Here is a 20161-nt window from a genome sequence, read left to right as displayed (position 1 = left end):
CAGTTTATCAGGGGGAGTGCAAGACGTTTTTTCCTGCAGCGATGCACCCAGCGTTGATGGGGCCTGCGGAGAATGGAGGAGCCGCACCCATATACGAGATGAGAAATCTATTGCCTGAAAGCCTGTCCTGTCTTCCCCACTATCATTGGCAGACACTCAGCAATCCTTTAAGCCTCACAGGTACAGCACAGCGAGAGTACAGGTAACAGTAAGATCTCCCGGAGGGTGGGGGAGCACCTGTTACATTTGGAGGCGCTGCTGAGATAATAATCAGGACAGGCTTTTACAGTAAAAGAAATGAGGCATGCTCCTGATATGTACAAGGGGGGCAGGTGTAGTGTCCCAGGGGACTCTTGCCCAGCAAGAGACCAACTTCCCTGCCATTGGTACTGCAGCCTGTGCTGCTCCCTAATATGTTATAGTTCATGCCATCCTAAGGACTGATGTGTAGGGCACCTGGAGGGGGTGTTTTGGGATCCTGAGAACTCAAAAACTTCGGAAGAGGATTAGAGCTTCACGGTCCAAAGGGGAGGTGTTCACAGTATGGCGGGTATTGTCCAAAGAGGGGTGCTTGATCCACAGGCGGTCTGAACCTCCATTTGAGGAGTTGCAGCGAATACTTAAGCGGTCCCCAGCACAGGGAGCCGCTGTGTGCTCTATCTGAACTGTCCACATATGTTTAGCATTCCACGGGGGTGCTCTCGAAGATTTGGAGGCCAGAACCTCCGTTTTAAAGGAGCTACAGCAATACAGCAAGCAAGATGGTTGTTCCCACCAAAATCGGGAGGAATGCGTGGTGAGATTTGCAAAGTTGCAAGCTCTCTTTTGCAAAATTGTGCTGGGTTCGGTGCGAAAGCAAAGCCGCGCCCAACTATTGTGAGTGGCGGCGTGAAAGTGAAGCCGTGCCTATCTATAATGTGCCTGTGCTCCTGGATCCACCAGGGGGAGGAGGCAAGTAATGGTGTGTCACCACTAGGGACGTAGCCGGACGTGAGATACCAGACCCTCAGCTGCATGTGGTGAGTCAGCCAGAGCCGGAGCTAACTGCGAATTGTTCCTGTTTTGAACCATCTCTATTATGAGTATGCGATCTCACAATATACCCTGCCAGGAGACTTCCTGCTTGTGAGACTAAAGGGGGAAGACTTCCTACAGTGTATCTGTTTCATATGTGACTTTCCTGGGGGAGCGCTGAGCCTGGAGTCAAGGTGTAAGAGGTGCGGAACTCTCCATCTTAAGCCCAAGGTGGGGCTACCACTCGCAACGGGCCTCACAGAGAAGTCTCGGGCCTACCAACACCTGCACGAGGCTTGGACTGCGGAATCAGGAGCGGATACTCCAAGAGAACCGTGTGTCTCTGCACCGCGTTATTCAAGAAATTTACCTGGTGAGTTGACCGCCCGGGAGGAGGTTTAATACACTTCCACTGGAAGTGTAGGAGTGGGGCAGCTGCCTGCAAGCTGCCACCAGAGATAGTGAGGTGTCCCGGTCCTCTTCCCCAGGGGGCATGTCCAACGCTGGGTTGGAAGAAAGTGAAGGAGGGCTCTCCATAGTGATGCTCTGGCCAGAGTGTCACCCAAGTGCTGCTGCCATGGAAATGCCAACCCTCAAGGGCGAGTAGGAGCGATCTGTGATGTCAATGTAGGTGACAGTGCATCCTGAGCGGAGGAGCGGCAAGGCCTTGCCGGTACTTCGTGAGGTGGCATCGGATGTACCTGCTCATGGCCTGGAGACCTGCGCAGGTGCCCAGGACCATTGGAGCGATGAGAATGTATTTCCTTCCCAGGTTCCAGCGGAGGAATCCATCAGAGAGGTACCGGCCGGTACTTCTTTCCGCACCGCAGACATCAACACCCTTTACGTGTGACCAGATGTGGTCATCATGGAGGCGACTGCCGTGGCAGAGGACCTTGATCCACCCACTCCGGTGAGTAAAGCCCTTACTGACTTATTCTTGCCGAGGCACCATGACGGAGCTAAGGGCCAAGGCCGTAAGGCCCCTACGGACCCTGCCCAATATAAAGTGTTGGCCGTAACAGGCCGTGGTAGGCCTAATGTGCTTGGCACCTCTGAACAGACTGTGATCTCCACAGACATTGCCCAGGACAATCAAAGGGTAACAAAATATTGCCTTGACTGAAGAAACTGGACTGGGTTTGATGATGATCTTGTTGGGGGTGGAATGCAAGAATTGTGCTATTTTCCAGAGAAGGGTCTATTAGGTCAGAAAGGTCGGGAACACCTTCTAGGGCAGTTTCCATGTCGGATGTGTCCATAAATAGTATAAAGTGGGTGCAGATTCTCTGTTGGGGAGGGACCAGGGTGTATTCTTTTATGTTATGTCATGAACTGTTATGCATTGTCCCAGGTTATTCAATTTAGGGATGGTCTGTAAATTGGGCTCAGCGTGGTCAGTGAGATTCCACCAGGGGGAGTGTGTAGCCATATATCCTCTTGGCTACAAATCTGTCCTGCCTAACATATAAGGCCTGGTACCAGTGCATGTAGTGTTAGGGTTAATCTGGGGTCCACTGCAGTAAACAACCCCCTGCAGTGATAGGGGTGGGCCTAATGCCTGTGTACTGCCCTGTCAGGGGCTCAGACCTAGGACCCTCTCCCTGGGTACAAAAGGGGCTGCAGAGCTAAATTTACTGTTTGAAGTGTGGAGCCAGAGAAAATTATTGTGAGGAGTAAAGTAATCAACAGTACAACTGAAGACCATGCCAGGACGCAAGATGCAAAACCCGCGCCATGCTCCACACCGCGGGCACAAAAATACCACACAGGAATCTGGAGTACAAAATCAGAGGAAAGTTCACCTGTTTCTTCAGCAATGTCGTGCACCTCATGTGCATGAAATGCCCAGGGAGCTGCTACTACATAGGTGAGACGAGACAGGGGCTAAACAAGAGAATGAATCTGAATTACCACAGCATCACACAGGGAACAAGAGACAGAACATTTCTCTGACTCTAGCTAACAAGATGAATGATCTGAAGGTGGCCATACTCAAAGGTAATCTCAGAACACCGAAAGAGAGACGGTTGCATGACTACAAATTTATGCAATTGTTCGGGACACTTAGCGATGGCCTAAACAGAGACCGAAGTTTTATGAGTCACTACTGACATGAGAGAACTCCCTTCCCTTGTGTGCAAAAGGCCATGTCCATACGGTACATAATGCGCTATATATATATATACAGTATATATATATATATATATATATATATATATATATGCACACACAGCTGTCTCTTGCACATACAAATACTCTTTGTAATTCCATCCCTATACACCGGTAGGGACCACATAGTATCTGCACACACTTTTTATAAAGCGCTGTTTACACTGTGGGCTCTTTACCAATTTAAATTTACATACACACACACACACACACACACACATTACTCTTACATCACTAACATTCAGGGACCATATAACACCTCAAGTCATAAAACGCATACTGCATAGGGGGGGAGGGATAGACTTCAATCACAGATCACATTCCAGTATGCACTGTTTTAAAGTAAAAAACTATTTTTTTTTTTGCTTCATTCATTGTAGCATCGCCGGAAGAAGAGATCAGTGTATCTCGAAAGCTCGCACAAATAAAAGCATTTCGTTAGCCACAGAACAGTATCTATTCATTTATATATATATAATATATAATCATGTTTGAGTCAAGTTATTTTTTAAATAAACACACAATTCATACATTAATTATATCATATACACACATATAATTCTAATTATAAGTTATGATATACAGTAAATATATATATATATATATATATATATATATATATATATATATATATATATATATATATATGCAAATATAGCTGTATGCTCATCTGCATGTCTTAGGCAGGTCTGCAACCCCACCTTTCCCCATTATCACCCAGCATACAGCACTTCCACTGCAGCAAGGGATTCTGGGAAATGACATGCAAATGAGCACACAGTGTCACTTTTTGCCTCAATAACCATTTTTAACATGGTTCCCTATAGGCTTAAGCTTGCTGCATGGTCACAGCTTTGAGCACAGCCAGGGTTAAGGTGCATACCCAGAAAACCACCCACAGACAGCTGTTTCGACCTTGATGGGTCTCATCAGTGTGGGGTTGATTTTACTGGGAATGTAAGAGAGGCTTATGGGATAGGCTAAACCATAATACTGAGTTAAGTTATGGTGAGTAAAAAAAGTGACAAAAACCCTCCACAGGAAAGCAAATATGCAAATATAGCTGTATGCTCATCTGCATGTCTTAGGCAGGTCTGCAACCCCACCTTTCCCCATTATCACCCAGCATACAGCACTTCCACTGCAGCAAGGGATTCTGGGAAATGACATGCAAATGAGCACACAGTGTCACTTTTTGCCTCAATAAGCATTTTTAACATGGTTCCCTATAGGCTTAAGCTTGCTGCATGGTCACAGCTTTGAGCACAGCCAGGGTTAAGGTGCATACCCAGAAAACCACCCACAGACAGCTGTTTCGACCTTGATGGGTCTCATCAGTGTGGGGTTGATTTTACTGGGAAATTTTTTTTTATATATATATATTTTTTTTTTATATATATATATATATATTTACTGTATATCATAACTTATAATTAGAATTATATGTGTGTATATGATATAATTAATGTATGAATTGTGTGTTTATTTAAAAAATAACTTGACTCAAACATGATTCCCAAAGTAAAGTCTGAAAATAACTGTACTGCTACAGTTCCTTCTGGAGCGTAAGACTGAATAATTAACCATTTTTTTATTTGTACCTAAAAAGGATAACAAGCTATTACACTTTTAATGATATCATAAATAAACAGTCCTTCAGTCAATTGCTTTATGTTGTCACTAAGGATCTGTAGCTGTGGACATAAATAATTTCACGCGTATTCAATGGTTACACAAAAAATACGTATTTTTAATTTGCAAATTCAACATTGTACTAGCAGCTCAGTAGGGTGTTCTATGTATTTGTAACACTTAGTGACACTGTGGCTGTGGAAGGGGCACTGACACTCACTATTTGGAAAGCCACAAGATGAAAAACATTTTTTAGTACCCGACATTAAAAATCTTTTTACCTACCTGTACTTTACAGGATTCAAACCTGCGAGGTACTCAGATGCTAGACCATGTGCTTCTCAGCTCCGGGAACCCCTTTGCTCCCGAGATACCTATCAATGTAGCTACTGGAGTTGAAGCTCCCTCAAGAAAACCAAAATGGCGGCAAATCTTGCGGATCCCGTCTGTCAATAGGAAGCCACTACAGTACATCACCTGTTGCAGCTTCCTATTGGACGATAGGGGGTCCTTGAAGCAAAAAATAATACTGCTGCTAAGGATCTGCCAGTCTGAATCATAAAAAAAAAAAAAGATGGGCAAAATTGTCAACAAAAACCTAAGAAAAATGCAAAATGGCTGCTAACAGGATCTGTATAATAATATGTATAGCAAAACCCCTGTCTTAAAATCTTCTGTTGCAGTAGAAACATGTGGGGATCTGCTATGCAGAGTAATATGCATAGCTGTATTGGTTTAATGGGATTAGAGACAAGCAGTTGAGGTTAAACAGTTGTAATTATTATGTACTAGATGAAGCCTAAATGGTTTGAAGAATGTAGTCTATATCTTTATTGATTTACATTGCCATATGATAATTTTCTTGCTGCCAACCAAAAATAAATTGCTGCTTTAAAATATTTATGCACTTCCTCTTAATTAATATTATTTTCTGTAACTGATTTAGATACTACAGTAAATTGCATCATAATGATTAGTCCTACAATTTCACATCCTCATAACCTCAGAGATAGACACATTGAACATCATAAACATATGTTCAGTGTTTTTCTTGTCTATGACACTACCATCATGTTTTAAAATAAATATTATTGGATGAGTAAAAATGTTTAATAATTTTGCAGATTGGATGGCCATCTGACAAGCCCAAAAAAATTATTTGGATGGACTGTGGAATTCATGCTCGTGAATGGATCGCTGTAGCTTATTGTCAATGGTTTATAAAGGAAGTATGGCATTTTGATGAGTTTTATTACAGTTGTGCAGTCTATATAGTGCTATAACCTGTTGGGATATGATTGGAACATTTATGTAACCACTCTGTTAACTAGAAAAGAAGAGCAAGGTGGAACTTAACAACGAAATGAAAGCAGACAGACCTAATGTAACCATATATATGTGCCTACTTCTTCTCTACTCCACCAGTTGTCCATTCCCCCATTATGCTCTAAACCTTTAATCTACTATATTTATACAAGCATCACACATGTTCCTAGTACTGAACAATGTACAATAACTGTATATCTTAAATGTGATTGCAAGATGCAATGCTGTTAGAATGACTGAGCTTTCATTTGGCTTATTGTCTCTTGGATAATAGGAGTTAAAAAGAGAGGCACATTTATTTGGCTGATGGAGCAGCTTAGTGGTAAAAGAAAAACACATTCATACAACTGTACTGTATCTATACATGATTCAAGCTGTAAGGTCTTCAGGACAGGACCTTGTTGCATCGGAAGAAATTCAATGTATTGGCTGTGTACACTGTCAGCACCATATACAAATGTTATTATTTTATAATTGAACAAGACTCCAGGCTTCACTAGCTCACCCATAACTAACTAATGTCAATATTGTAGGTTCCTGAACATGTACTCCAAACGAAAACTAATGTTAGTGCATACGTCATGGAATTAACTATTGGAGATAATTAATTGAACCCTGCATGGTTCTTCAGCTGGTAATATTTAGAACCATAGGATTCTGTTATACTTGAACATCTATTTATTTCTTTACCACCTAAGCATCCCTTATGATATAATGCCATCCTGGTCATCATTTTAATGATGAAATCATCACACATAACATTAAATCATGACTGACCTCTCAGACAAGGGATTCAAGTGTCTAAGATTTGTGAACAATGACCCTTATAAGTATTTCTGATTTTCTAGATTCTTGAAAATCACAAAACCGATTATTTATTGAGCAGAGCACTGAGCAATATAGACTTCTACATCGTACCTGTCCTTAATATTGATGGATTTATTTACTCCTGGACAAAGGTGAGAATGGAAACAGAGCAAGCAAATAAAATTAGGTCAATTATGACCCTAGTTCTGAATAAATTGTGCCACCATTGGTGACCCACCAATGCTGCCCACTACACGAGTTCCTGGAAGTAGCAAACATAGCTGTAAGGGAGCTTCCTGCAAATATATTGTGGTCACAGATCATCTTTCCATCAAAATGCTGCTTGGTCGACCATTTGCAAAGGACACATTTCCTACATTTATAAACTGCCATATCCTTAGAACTGCGCACTCTAATTCTACACCGGGGAACCCCTAATTCCAATATATTGCAGATTTCATGCAAACATATTCAAGTATGGACCTGGGGACAAGAAGTTGGGTATCTATGGATAGTAGAGCAGTAATATTTTTATTTTAGCCATGATTTAATATTTAGTTGTTTTTTTTGTTTTTTCAAATGCCCAGGATCGGCTTTGGAGAAAATCTCGCTCACCGCATGATAATGGCACCTGCTATGGGGTGGATCTCAACCGTAATTTTGATGCAAAATGGTGCAGTAAGTTAATAAAAAGAGAGGATGGTAATAGATCTATAATAATAATGTGCACATCTTATGTTTACAAATACAGCTGAGTTTCATTAATAAGCACTAAAAGAAGAATGTGGATTAGAAGACCAATATCTAGACTACTGTAGAGAACATTACAGATGCAGGGGCCATTATTAGAACACTTCATGCAGTGTATACCTCAGAATACCCATTTCATGGCGCGTGATTTCTTCCAACCTTACCGCCTTAAGACACGAGGGCAGAAAATTGCATTTTAGTGTTCTGGTTTTTAAACACCTGACATTGACACAGTAGCACAGTAGCACAGTACTGTACACATTACAATTCATTCATTTCATTGCACACAAAGAAACAGAATCCATGAAATTCAAACAAAGCAACCGCGATAAACACGGGTGCCTGGGGCGATTGGCCGCGTTAATGCCGCGTAGAGTACAGCAGCGCACACGAAAACGGCTCTGTGATTTGTTCGAATAACGGCCGCTGCATCTGTAGGTTAAATTAAGTTATTTAGATTGCATGCTAAAATCTGCAAGTTATAAAACCAATGGTATTTAAAGATGCCTTCACAAATAACTAACCTTAAAACAACGCTTAAAGCAAATATTTCGTTGCTCTTGTTTCTTTGGAAATTAACCAGTTAGGTGGCTTTAGGAAGTTCGGTGATAGTCATGCCTATTTTACAAATTTCCTATAGGATAACGGGTTCACCACTCCTTAGGAGTGGTGAACGAGATCTGAATGGAAGAGATGCTGGGAAGCGATCACATAAGGCACTCTGCTGCTGTGGCCCATCTGGCACTAAAAGGCTTTTCTTTTCAGGATATCTGAATGGTTGAATGTTTGTTAATAATGTACCTGTTTCCACTTGTAGCACTTTGACATGCTCCCTCCACGCAGGGAGAGGAACAACAGGACTGCCTCCAGAACCACTTACTCTAAACTAGAGGAACCCATCCCTTCCCAGGGGAGTGGCTTGTAAGCCGGTCTCCTACCAGGCATAGGCCCTTGTAGTACCAATCTAATCCTGAACTGTATTAGCTAACGTCCTATGCAATAACATAACCAGGTCCTGAAGGAGTTACTCCCAACACTGCCTTCTCTTTACTGGGACTTACATGCTGGAGGGGCCAGAGAAATTAGTTGCCAATGGTACACACTACTCCTACACACTATTCTTATTCCAGCATTTCCTTATCAGAGAACCAATAACTGCAAGGGATGGGGGGAATATGGGACATTACCTATGCTAACTCGTTGAAGACAGTGACCTCAGACGAACTGGAGCAGCCAGAGGACATCAAACCTCTTCCAAGTCTCAGCTCATCATATTTACAAAATATGAAGCATTGTTAGAACGTTATTTCAAGTGTAGGATGTTGATCCTATTTTTAATCAATAATAGGGAGTGGGGGGAGAGAGGGGGACGGTCTCAAGCTACTGTCTGTGAGATGGTGCCAGGGGTAAAGAGGTCATGCGACAAAAACTGTTTTTGCCTAGGCAAGAGAAAGGACCCCTATAAACAAGCACTCATATAGTGGTAAATACAAATAGTTAAAAGTAACCTTTATTGGTGTATATGGGTAAAATAAGTGAAGGGATGGACACACAACACGATTAAAAAAGTATTAACCAAAATACTACCCAGTCATATTAGTGAACTGGTAGCAGTAATAATTGAAGGAACTTCAAAGTTACTGGCACCTAAAGGATATAATCAAAATGAGAACGTAGCTGGTGCCTCAGTGTGGTATATATATTTGGAAAGATCTAGTGTCTGTCAATGATGTACCAGGCAGTCACATGTCTTTCAAACCACACCTGATTAAGTTGTCACTCAATGGGAGTACATGATTTAGCTCTTAGTAGATAGTTGGTAAGTTATACCTCAAGCTACCATACTAAGTATATCTTAATGTAGTAGGTGTTAAGGTAAGTAGTACTCAAAACTCTAGAGTAGACACAAATTAAAAAAAACCTTCAAAGCAACGCAGGGTAAAAAATATACATGTATTAGCAATAAAGCTACTGTGTAGCTGGGGAAATGCGGCAATAGAGTGGGAGCCTTGGACACATTGTTCAACTAATTTACACACAAGGTCTCCCTCTGGGCAAGCTGACAGTACTTAAGAAACACTTCAGAATGCCTGAGCCTGTATGAGAGCAGAGAAAGAAAGAAATAAGCTAGCCGGGTGGGGTAAAGATCTGACTCATGCAGCTACGTTCTCATTTTGATTCTATCCTTTAGGTGCCAGTAACTTTGAAGTTCCTTCAATTATTACCGCTACCAGTTCACTAATATGACTGGGTGGTATTTTGTTTAATACTTTTTTAATCGTGTTGTGTGTCCATCCCTTCACTTATTTTACCCATATACACCAATAAAGGTTACTTTTAACTATTTGTATTTACCACTATATGAGTGCTTGTTTATAGGGGTTCTTTCTCTTGCCTAGGCAAGTACAGTTTTTGTCCTATTTTTAATCGAAACGTATAGCTTAAAATCAACTTGGTCTACTTTTTATTTCTGTTTATTTATACAGTAGAATCAGGAAATGAAGCATTCTATTTTTAGCCTTGAGGACTCCATGGTTCCCAAGATATTCAGCTTTTTCTGTTCCAATGTATTTTATCTTATGGGGAAAATCAATTTGGCTGCTATCCAATCCTCACTCCCATAAGAGCATAACATTGCAGTTTCCTATTGAACCACACTGCAGCTATCTTTGATTTTATCAACACATTAAAGAGTAAATATATTGGGAACCACATGGTCCCTGGAGCTAGAAATAGAGTCTTTTAGTGCCGATGACCACCGGTACAAATTCTGTAAAAAAAAAAAAAAAAAATTGGTGACTAATGCACTTATGAATGTAACGATTTCTCTATGTTATATTTTTTTTTGCAAAGGCATTGGGGCCTCTCACGACTGCAACACCCTTACATTCTGTGGAACGGGCCCTGCTTCAGAACCAGAGACTCAAGCTGTGTCTCGACTTGTGGGAAGCCTGAAATCTGACGTCTTGTGTTTCTTCACCATTCACTCATATGGGCAATTGATTCTCCTTCCATATGGTTACATGAGAAATTCTTCTCAAAACCATGAAGAGATGGTAAGATTTCAACCAGAGGTTTAGCTAAACGACTCAGTGCTAGAATTCAATGCAGTGTTAGCATTGGTAAAGTACAGATTATTTGTTTGCTACTGTATATGAATTGACCAAGAATTACAATAATGGCCAAAACTGAGCTGCAATAGGGATTGCATTTTAATATCTACTCCCATTATCAATAAAGGAACTCTTTTTTTCCAATTTGTATGTAGCTCTAGCCCTCTCTGCACCTCTGGGAGGATGAGTGTGTGAGAAATCAAATATTACTTGATTGAGTAAAGCCATTGATAGTACAGACACTAAGGAAGCACTTTAGGTTTTTAAATAACATGTTTTCATGGAAGCTTGTACTATGCTCATCTCCTCCCAAAGATAACTGTTGTACACTAATCTAATCTACATTAATACACATTCCATTTGTCAATGGTACTTCCAGATTACAAGCATTGCTATCTCAAATCGATCCCGCATGCGCTATAGCAGCCCTACCCACTTTCACATAGCAGTTCAGACCTGTGATCTTGCCATCATTATTGTGTCCATACTTTAATCTCTGGCATGATCATGAACTTGTAACTCCCAATGCACAATAAGTGTCCTTCCTATATCAGTGTCATATATAGCCACCCAACACAGCACAGTCCAGTTGGGTTTGCGAACAGACTTTATCTATTTACTTCTTCTATCTTCACAGTTGACAGTTGCTCAGAAGGCTGCTGCTAAATTGAAAGAAAAGCATGGAAAAGAATACAGAGTCGGATCAGCATCCCACATATTGTGTAAGCTTTTACTGAACCACTTTTAAGGGCAAGAAGGCATCACACACTGTCAATTTGATAAAGAACCAATTAGTTGCCAACGAACATTATATTGTAAGTGTGTTCACATTGAAAAAAAACAGATGTTAGTAATATTTAAGTTTATTTGCTTTTACTAGCTATATCATAAGAATAAATATATAATGTAGTACTGTACGTGCAAGTGTCTAGGGTGGAAAACCATTGACCACCAAATAAATAAACTGAAGGACAAGAAGACACTGCATACAAAAAAAAATTAAATTGCAAGAACATATATTAGAAAAATATACAATAAAACAATTTAGGCAATCATAATAGAAAAATAAAACAATAAAAATTTATACGGACACAACATACAGCAGTATGGGGTGAGGCAAAGGCATAATGTTTCGGGGTGCACACCTTTCCATCAGATGACACCAACAATGTATTCCTGCTCCAAGCTGCTTAAATAATGACTAGCACGGGAAAAAACACCTCTGAACACCTCCCTTACATGGCCGACATCATCACGTGAACATGTCGTTGTTGCCACCCCTTTGTGATGTCTTTGCACCAACTATGCGTCCAATCCAAAAACAAGCTAACTCAGTCCCCACCCAGCAACCACCTTAATCACAGCAACACCCATACCCAAGCAATGAAAACCACATAAAACAACCCTCACTCCCTCCTGTGTTGACTATGTTGCTAGGCAGCACTCCAGCGTCCTTGCATATATAATGCAACACTAATACAGAAAAATAAATAAGCAATAAAGAACATTACCCTACATACTGTATACAAAACACTTTATCAAACTAAACCAATTCCAAAAGCACGCACATACAAATCTATGTATCAATCAAGAAAAAATTATAATTAATATAAATTATATTAAAAAATATGCATCAAAAAAGAAAATATTTATAAACAAAAGACATATGACATAGATCATGGTTGTCAACTACAGGAGAAAAGTATAAAAACTTACATAATCACCTATACTGTATGTATAGAACTCCCAAATAAATTCAAAGAAGATCCAGAAAAAACTTTCAGGAATAATCTAAAGAGCAGGTGGGAGATAAAATGTATTCCATTTCTCTCTCATCAACATTTTGAAAACCGATGTTTTGGGGGCATTAATAAGACCATGGCCCTTATTCTGTAAGGTGTGATAAGCACAGATGACGTGCTATTGCATGAAATGTCAATGGGGCTTTTCATGTGATAGCATGTCATCTGCGCTTTTCACACCTTACAGAATAAGGGCCGAAGTCTTTATAATGTTATATATTATCATCAGATAAACATCCAGACCAAATTCTGCTAAGGTTGGGATGGACGCAGCGGGAGAGACCAAGGTCTGTGGCGCTATTCTGTACTGCTCTTGACGCATGATGGAGGTCATGTGCCTTGGGCTTATGCCTTCCAGTTTTCATATTTGTTGGCAGCCAAGTCTATGTTGCAGTAACAGAGGTTGCTGCGGGTAGATTTGTTGCTATATTTGAGGAAAGTGATACGAACGACCTCGTGGAAAAGGTCAATTTAAACATACCTTTTGCACCAGGTTGTCTAATCATAGCAGGCAATCATTCATTGTTACAGACTTTAGCATCTTCTGTCGGTACATATTAACAACAATTGATGTAAAAATGTCCTACATACTTACGTGATACTATTGATCTTTTGGGGAAAATTTAAATAACATACAGTATCTATCACAGGAGGACATCTTGTGCACAATGGATGTCTGTAGTGTGTAGCAATTGAGTGAGCTAGGGAAGGAGGGCATACATTGGTGAGCCACGGCATCTGTCTTTGGATTGGACATGTCTTCAATGCAATGACATCACATGGTGGGCGGCGCTGACAACATAGGAGGGAAGGGGTTCAGAGATGTGTTTTTCCCCATTCTGGTCATTATTTAAGCAGCTTGAAGCAGGATTACATTGCAGGTTGTATACACCAGGGGTATGTCGTGACACTGTCTGTACAATTATTTTTAAGTTTATTCCATATGATTTCTATTGTTATTTTTTTTATTATGATTGCCTAAATTATTTTGTTTTATTTTATTTTTTTTAATATATCTTCTTGCAATGAAATTGTTGTGTGTGCAGTGTCTTCTTGTACTTTTACTAGCTATAGACATTTTATCTGAAAAACAAAATATCTACAGTAGAAGGTCTATCAGAAGAGGGAAACGTGCCAGGAATTGTGAGTCTTTAATGAATGAATCTTGGGCCGGGAATAAAATGACAGGGGTATGTATCAATAAGGTAGGAGTTCATTCTAACCACGTCAGATTCCTTATTATGAGCCTTGTAAACATTGTGTGGAATCGCAATCCCAGTGATGCCATTAACATTGCTCACTAGTACAGTCTCTGCACACTTACAATGTTTCACTAATGCAAACAAGTGAATCTGTAATTATTACAACCAGATAATTCAAAATTAAAATATATAGTAGAAGAAAACATATTTATATTTGTTTTTTGTTCTGACTCAATGTTGGTTAGATGATCTGTATCCAAAGTCTGCATAAAAAGTCTTGTCTTTCAACTGTACACCAATATAAGACTTATAAATTATCAGATTGTATTCATGTTTGTAGTCATTGTGACAATACAAGGAAGATTGAAAGCTCACAGAGAGATTTCTGCATTTTCTATTGATAGATAATGGGGTAATATGATTGGTAATTTTCATATTATGGAAAATCCCTTCTATCCCTATCTACAGTAATTTGTCTTTTCTGTTACTAATAGATAGCAACTCTGGATCGTCAAGGGACTGGGCCACTGATCTGGGAATTAATTTTTCTTACACCTTTGAGCTGAGAGACAATGGCACCTTTGGATTTGTACTGCCTGAAGACCAGATTAAACCTACTTGTGAAGAGACTATGGCTGGAATGATGACTATCATTGAGCATCTCAATGAAAAACATTTTAACAGTGCAACAGCAGTTTTCTCTATCACTCTATGGATGAATATGTGTTTATCATTTGTCACTGGTACATATTATTCCTTATTTTAATAATAGCACAAATTTAAGTTTTGCAATGTTGGAAACATTTTTGATGACACTGTTCCAATAAACAAATCCCAAGAAAAAGAATTATAGGATTTGTTTCATTTTATTGCTAATTGATTAATTATGAGATGATATGACATGAGCTGTTTTTATCTATTTATGGAACAATGGTGGAACCAGACAATCAGATTTAGGTAGCTTTTTGGTTCATCAAACATTAACATTTTAAAGTATTAATTCACGCTCTCTTAAAATAATAGGAATATTCTATCATATTCTAGCATAATACAAAATAGTAAAAAGTTGCTGAATTATTATATAACCCCCTTGTAAGTGCATGCAACTGAAATACACACTGCCCCCTGCCTGACTCCTCTCCAAGTTGTATTCAGGATGTTACTTATGATGGACATGGTATAAGCCAATGAGATTGGACTCTGGAGAGTAGGAACTAGAGAGGGGAGTCTTTAAGAGTCCCTAGCACAGTATGTAGAGACTGAGATGCTGGAGACCCTGAGGAATCGCGGATCAATGATAAGTGGCAAGGAACCAGTCTGTGGGAACTATGACCCAGCAGATGTTGGGTAACCAGATTGCAGATCAACTTCAGGAGTGGAGCTGCACAGAGCAGCCATCTATATAATATCAGTTGGCATGAGTAGCGACTGAGGGGATCCTCATCACAAGACAAGAAAAAGGGTACTAAAGTCTTTGTGAAGCACAGGCCTGCTATGTTCAAACCCTAATGATGAGCTCCAACGGTGTGCCAGAACCTATACACAGGCCCATATACACAGGGACGGAGGGTCGGGTGGTCACACCAGCGCAGTGTCTAGTAGAAAGTGATTAGACATGAGTCATTCCACCTGTGACAGAGCCTTTCCCCAGTGTAATACAGTAGGCCCCAGATCTTTAAGCCTGATTGTACCTGATGAGTCCAGCAAGGAGCGGGTTAATTGCAGCTAGAGTTAAATAACCAGTCCTCATCTGGCTCATCAAGCTCAGAATCTTAAGGAACTACTGGCCACTAGTCAGGTGAAAAAAGAGTAAAAAAGTATCAAGTGATATTAGAACTCTTTTAGGTATCACTGGAAATTATAAATGCGTGAAATACAAGGCATGCTCTCATATGGAAACGGAGAAAAAGGTTGTGTCATGTGTTACACATAGGAGTTATTCGGTTCATGATTTCATTGTTTAACAACCCATGTTGTATATGTACTTCATTGTAAGTGTAACTTACAATATACTGTATAGTAGGAAAAACTAAAAGGATATTAAAATTAAGAGTCTTGGAGCATTTGCGGAGCATTAAAAACATTCCTAAAACAGTGGAGAAGGGTTTATCCCTAACACCACTTTTAAAACATTTTCAGGATGTTCATAAATGACTTATTAATTAGGCAACAGCTGTGTATCTACCAATCATGAAGCAGGTTAGGGTATTTAGAGGCACCTGAATGGAAAAGAGATACTCCTGATGAAAACTTTGAAAGTTGAAACGCGTTAAGTGTAGCAAAGAAGCAGGACACTACACACAGTGACACAGTGACTCCACTCCAGCGGAATATCCGGGTATCCAACCCCGAAAGCACGGAGGGAGGGGACATGAGCCAAGCAGAGTTGGAGCAGAGGAAACAGTTTCCAGCCTTCAGCCGCCGGCGTCAGTATGTTGATCGAAATGCATTTTCAGATCTGACACAATGTGAGTGTGTTTTATCTATGATTATGTTTATAAACCTTTTTGTACCAGTCTGCACTATCTCCGGTTTCTTGTATTACATACCAAGGTTTTACCCAGTGAACCGTGTTACCTGTCTACTTCTCCCTGGGGAACATCCGTGGTTTTACTACATAAAGATACCTTTATGGGATTTGTTAAAGAGTGAAGTTTGTAAGTACAAATTTCACTGAAATTGGGAACAAGACTGTTTCCTTAAATTATCAGACATATTGCACTATTGGTGGTGTGTTTGCTTTTTTCTATATGTACAGTATGCGCTCCCCTCCAACCTGGAAAACGTTTACTGGATTGTGTAATGATTTATAGAGGACATGACTATGGTTTTGACTTTAAGCTTTTGAAGTATGATCAATTATTGTTTTTCTTCAAACTTTGTACATAATTGAACATTAATGGTTAAACTTCTCAGTCTGAAACCTCTGTTATCACAAAACCCACATGTTGCTATAAAAGTGAATGTTTGCTGCTCCCCTATGCCTTGCCTTGAAGATAATGGTGAAGCACAGACAATGTTGAAAATTGAAAAAAAGAATAGTGCTGTAGCGTTAATGCTCAAAGTGACTGGTGATTGTGCTGTAACGTGGTGGTGTTGATAATAAACACGATTAAATTCACAGCTATAATCCACATTGGAAGTACATATTTATATATACACACAATATATATTTATATATATATATATATATATATATATATATAGTCATTGTTATGGAGATTTGCACTCACGTTTGCTTGTCCCATATGAAGCATATAGACATGTAGTAACCAGGGGGATCCTGATGACAAAAGACAGCACACCGCAGTTATAATCCAAAAAGTGTGTATTGTGAACACAGGGCCGCCAACGTTTCGGTCCTCGTAGAGGGACCTTCCTCAGGGCAGTGCAACAAGTGACTGTTCTAAGCACCCATATATACCCCCAACATCATGCAAAAAAAACACCTGAAACCAATTAAAAAAGCGAATTAACCATCCCAGGTACAGCCCACCTCCAACAAGCACCAATAGAGGAAAATGTAACTAACCAGCACCAATGGGATAACTGCTTCTAAGGTAAGTCATGGGGGACGTGCTTAACGACAACATCTATGCCCATACGTCCCCTGACACCCAATTGCGTGCTTAGCAACCTGTAGGAGCTATGAGTCTGCTTGGACTTCCTGTCGCATATGGCGCCTCTTTACCTGTATATTACTGTTGGCGGCTTAACCGCGTCAGTGAGGGAAAAAGTAACGCATCCGCACACACATAATCGCAGAGCGGGCCCTGCGCCTACCAACCCGATGGCGTTCTTCCCGACAGGAGGACTGGTGCGCGGGCGCGCAACATGTCCCCCTGTTTGTAAATAATGGCCGCTCGACCGCATCAATGAGGGAAGAGTTACGCATGCGTATGGACCCGATCGCAAGGCAGGCCCTGCACCTAACTACCCGGTGGCGTCCTTGCCGACAGGGGGTAGTACGCGCGCAACATGTCCCACTGAAAAAACCCATATGCAAAATCAAGTAGCAACAGCGCCCCTGGTGGCGCATATGATAACAGCGCAACTGACTGCTGAAAGAATGTCTATGTAATCACTAAATTGCTAGCTGTGCTAATGCAAATTGCATATAGACATATAAGGCTAAGAAACACTAGATAAAAGCTGTGAAACTGATATGTACACATAAAGTTTAAAAGACAAAAAATGCCTCACAACTATGGACATCCTAGTTCTCAGTGCTCAATCCATGCCAGCCCATATGGTATAATGCTAATAGGAGTCAGACCTGGGTCACCAAGTGGTAAAGACACCATAGTGCAAAGATGTGAACAAAAATAAAACATACAGGGAAAGGGAACATGGAAGAAAATTGACAGAACTATGGAGATCACATGCAATAAAATGTTACAGAAATCAAATATTACAGAAAGCAGCCCAGCTTTAAGTCCTCATTGAGTCCATGTGGTGAAATAGTCCTGAGCTCATAAATCAATCTCGCTTCCTGTTGCAAGAGAATCTCATTTCTGTCACCACCTCGTGGCTGTGGCTGCACTTGAAGAATGGGCATACTGCCCTGAGGAAGGTCCCTCTACGAGGACCGAAACGTTGGCGGCCCTGTGTTCACAATACACACTTTTTGGATTATTACTGCGGTGTGCTGTCTTTTGTAATCAGGATCCCCCTCGTTACTACATGTCTATATAAATATATATATATATAAAAAATATATAAAAAAATATATAAAATGTGCAAGACTGCCTAAAGGAATACCTGATTGATGCAGACCAGGTTAACACAGATACAAACAATACATTGCTTCCGGTGCCTTAAAGGTAATATTAAGTCCAGGTATCAAGAATTGGCAAACCATGCAAATAAGTCCAGTCAGGTGGATCTGGATGTGCCTCAGATGTGCCTTATTGTAAGTAGGGCTTCAGTTTTTCCCAATTGATGAGCATCAGCATTAAGACCATCTCTGTGATCCAGACATTAGATTGTCTCCCTTTTTTTATATATTTTTTAATATATTTTATTAAATTGTATTTTATTTACTAGCAGTTCACTAGCATTCTATGTATATGTATGTTTATTAGTCTAGTGTGGTTAGTCCAGTTTAGTGTTTGTTTAGTATTAGTTTTTTTTTTCATGTTTTGTTAGTCATTACAGTAGATACTGTAGCAGTATATACTATGATTTCTCTGTGTGTTTATCTCCACATGTCCTGAGAGAATTCTCGTGGTCATCTGAGGAACATCCAGATCCACCTGACAGGACTCCATTGCATGGTTTGATCCACATTTGCCTATTCTTGGTACCTGGACTTAATATTACCTTTATGGCGCTGGAAGCAATTCGTTGTTTGTAACAGACAATGGAAATGTCATGATCTTGTAAATATCCTAGTGCCAGTCTATCTTGCTCAGTCAAGTCAGAATGAGAACATGAGCCACGTGGAGTGGTTACAAGGGCCAATATAAGGAAAGATGACATGTGAAAGGCATCCACAGGTCAGATCTGTAAGTTGTAGATGTCTGGCTTGACGGCCGGCTGTGATTGGAGGGCAGAAAATAGGCAAATTGCTAAATAACTCATTGCTTGCTTTGCCATGGGATACGGTTCATGCCTGTAACCCTCTGGAGATGGGTGGACGAATCAGGTTGGCAAAAATTGAGGTTAAATTTACAGTATGACTGTGATGTTCATGTTTTCGGGTTCAGTTGCCCACAGCCAAGGAGAAAGGGAGCAGTTTGCCTACTTAATTGGTCTGTGTGATAAGGAGGGACCTATTTCATCAGACTGTATATTTATGGGCGTACAGAAGCTTGATGTGATCTGTGAATATGATTCTTGATAGATATTAGCAATGTCTTTAACATTACCTTGTATACATACCGCAGCACCAAGAGCAACACATCAGATGCCAGTGTTAGCACAATTTCCCCTCTACTTAATATTGTTATTTCTTTGCCAGTACGTCAAGTTTTTTTATTTTTTAGACTACAGTATGTTCCATAGTTAACTTATTCACAAATGTGGGAAATAGCCCATTGACTCCATAGTGGCAGTACGGAGTCATCCTGTTTTAGTAAAATATAAAAAGTAATCACACACTGGTTAATACAAACCTGTTAACTGTTTAATATAGTATTGTTTAATATAGTATAGTGACTGATTTATGAGCAGAAGCTTAATCTTTTCATTATACAACTCTTTACAGGCATTTCAAAAGTAAAGTATAATTAGTTAGTACAATAGTCCTAAAGTTTGTAATCATTACACTCATAATCCTCCTTGGAATGAAGCAAGATAACATTATCTTTCTAGCTGAAATCAATCAGGTCATATACGTACT

General features: G+C 40.1%; 1 protein-coding gene across 1 annotated transcript in view; it reads left to right on the top strand.

Moving 5' to 3' along the window:
• LOC142499305 (carboxypeptidase O-like) overlaps positions 1 to 14665 on the top strand; it is a 32024-nt gene extending 17359 nt beyond the window's left edge. Inside the window, exons 6-11 of the mRNA XM_075608474.1 lie at positions 5943 to 6047; positions 6993 to 7103; positions 7539 to 7629; positions 10555 to 10757; positions 11452 to 11536; positions 14313 to 14665. Of these exons, the coding sequence (XP_075464589.1) occupies positions 5943 to 6047; positions 6993 to 7103; positions 7539 to 7629; positions 10555 to 10757; positions 11452 to 11536; positions 14313 to 14584 (867 nt within the window). The 3' untranslated portion in view covers positions 14585 to 14665. The remainder of the gene's footprint in view (positions 1 to 5942; positions 6048 to 6992; positions 7104 to 7538; positions 7630 to 10554; positions 10758 to 11451; positions 11537 to 14312) is intronic.
• Positions 14666 to 20161: the final 5496 nt, after the last annotated feature.

The sequence above is a fragment of the Ascaphus truei genome, chromosome 7 (assembly GCF_040206685.1).
Source record: "Ascaphus truei isolate aAscTru1 chromosome 7, aAscTru1.hap1, whole genome shotgun sequence".
Classification (NCBI taxonomy): domain Eukaryota; kingdom Metazoa; phylum Chordata; class Amphibia; order Anura; family Ascaphidae; genus Ascaphus; species Ascaphus truei.
The sequence above is the reverse complement of the archived record's forward strand: the minus strand, read 5'-3'. Positions and strand labels throughout refer to the sequence as shown.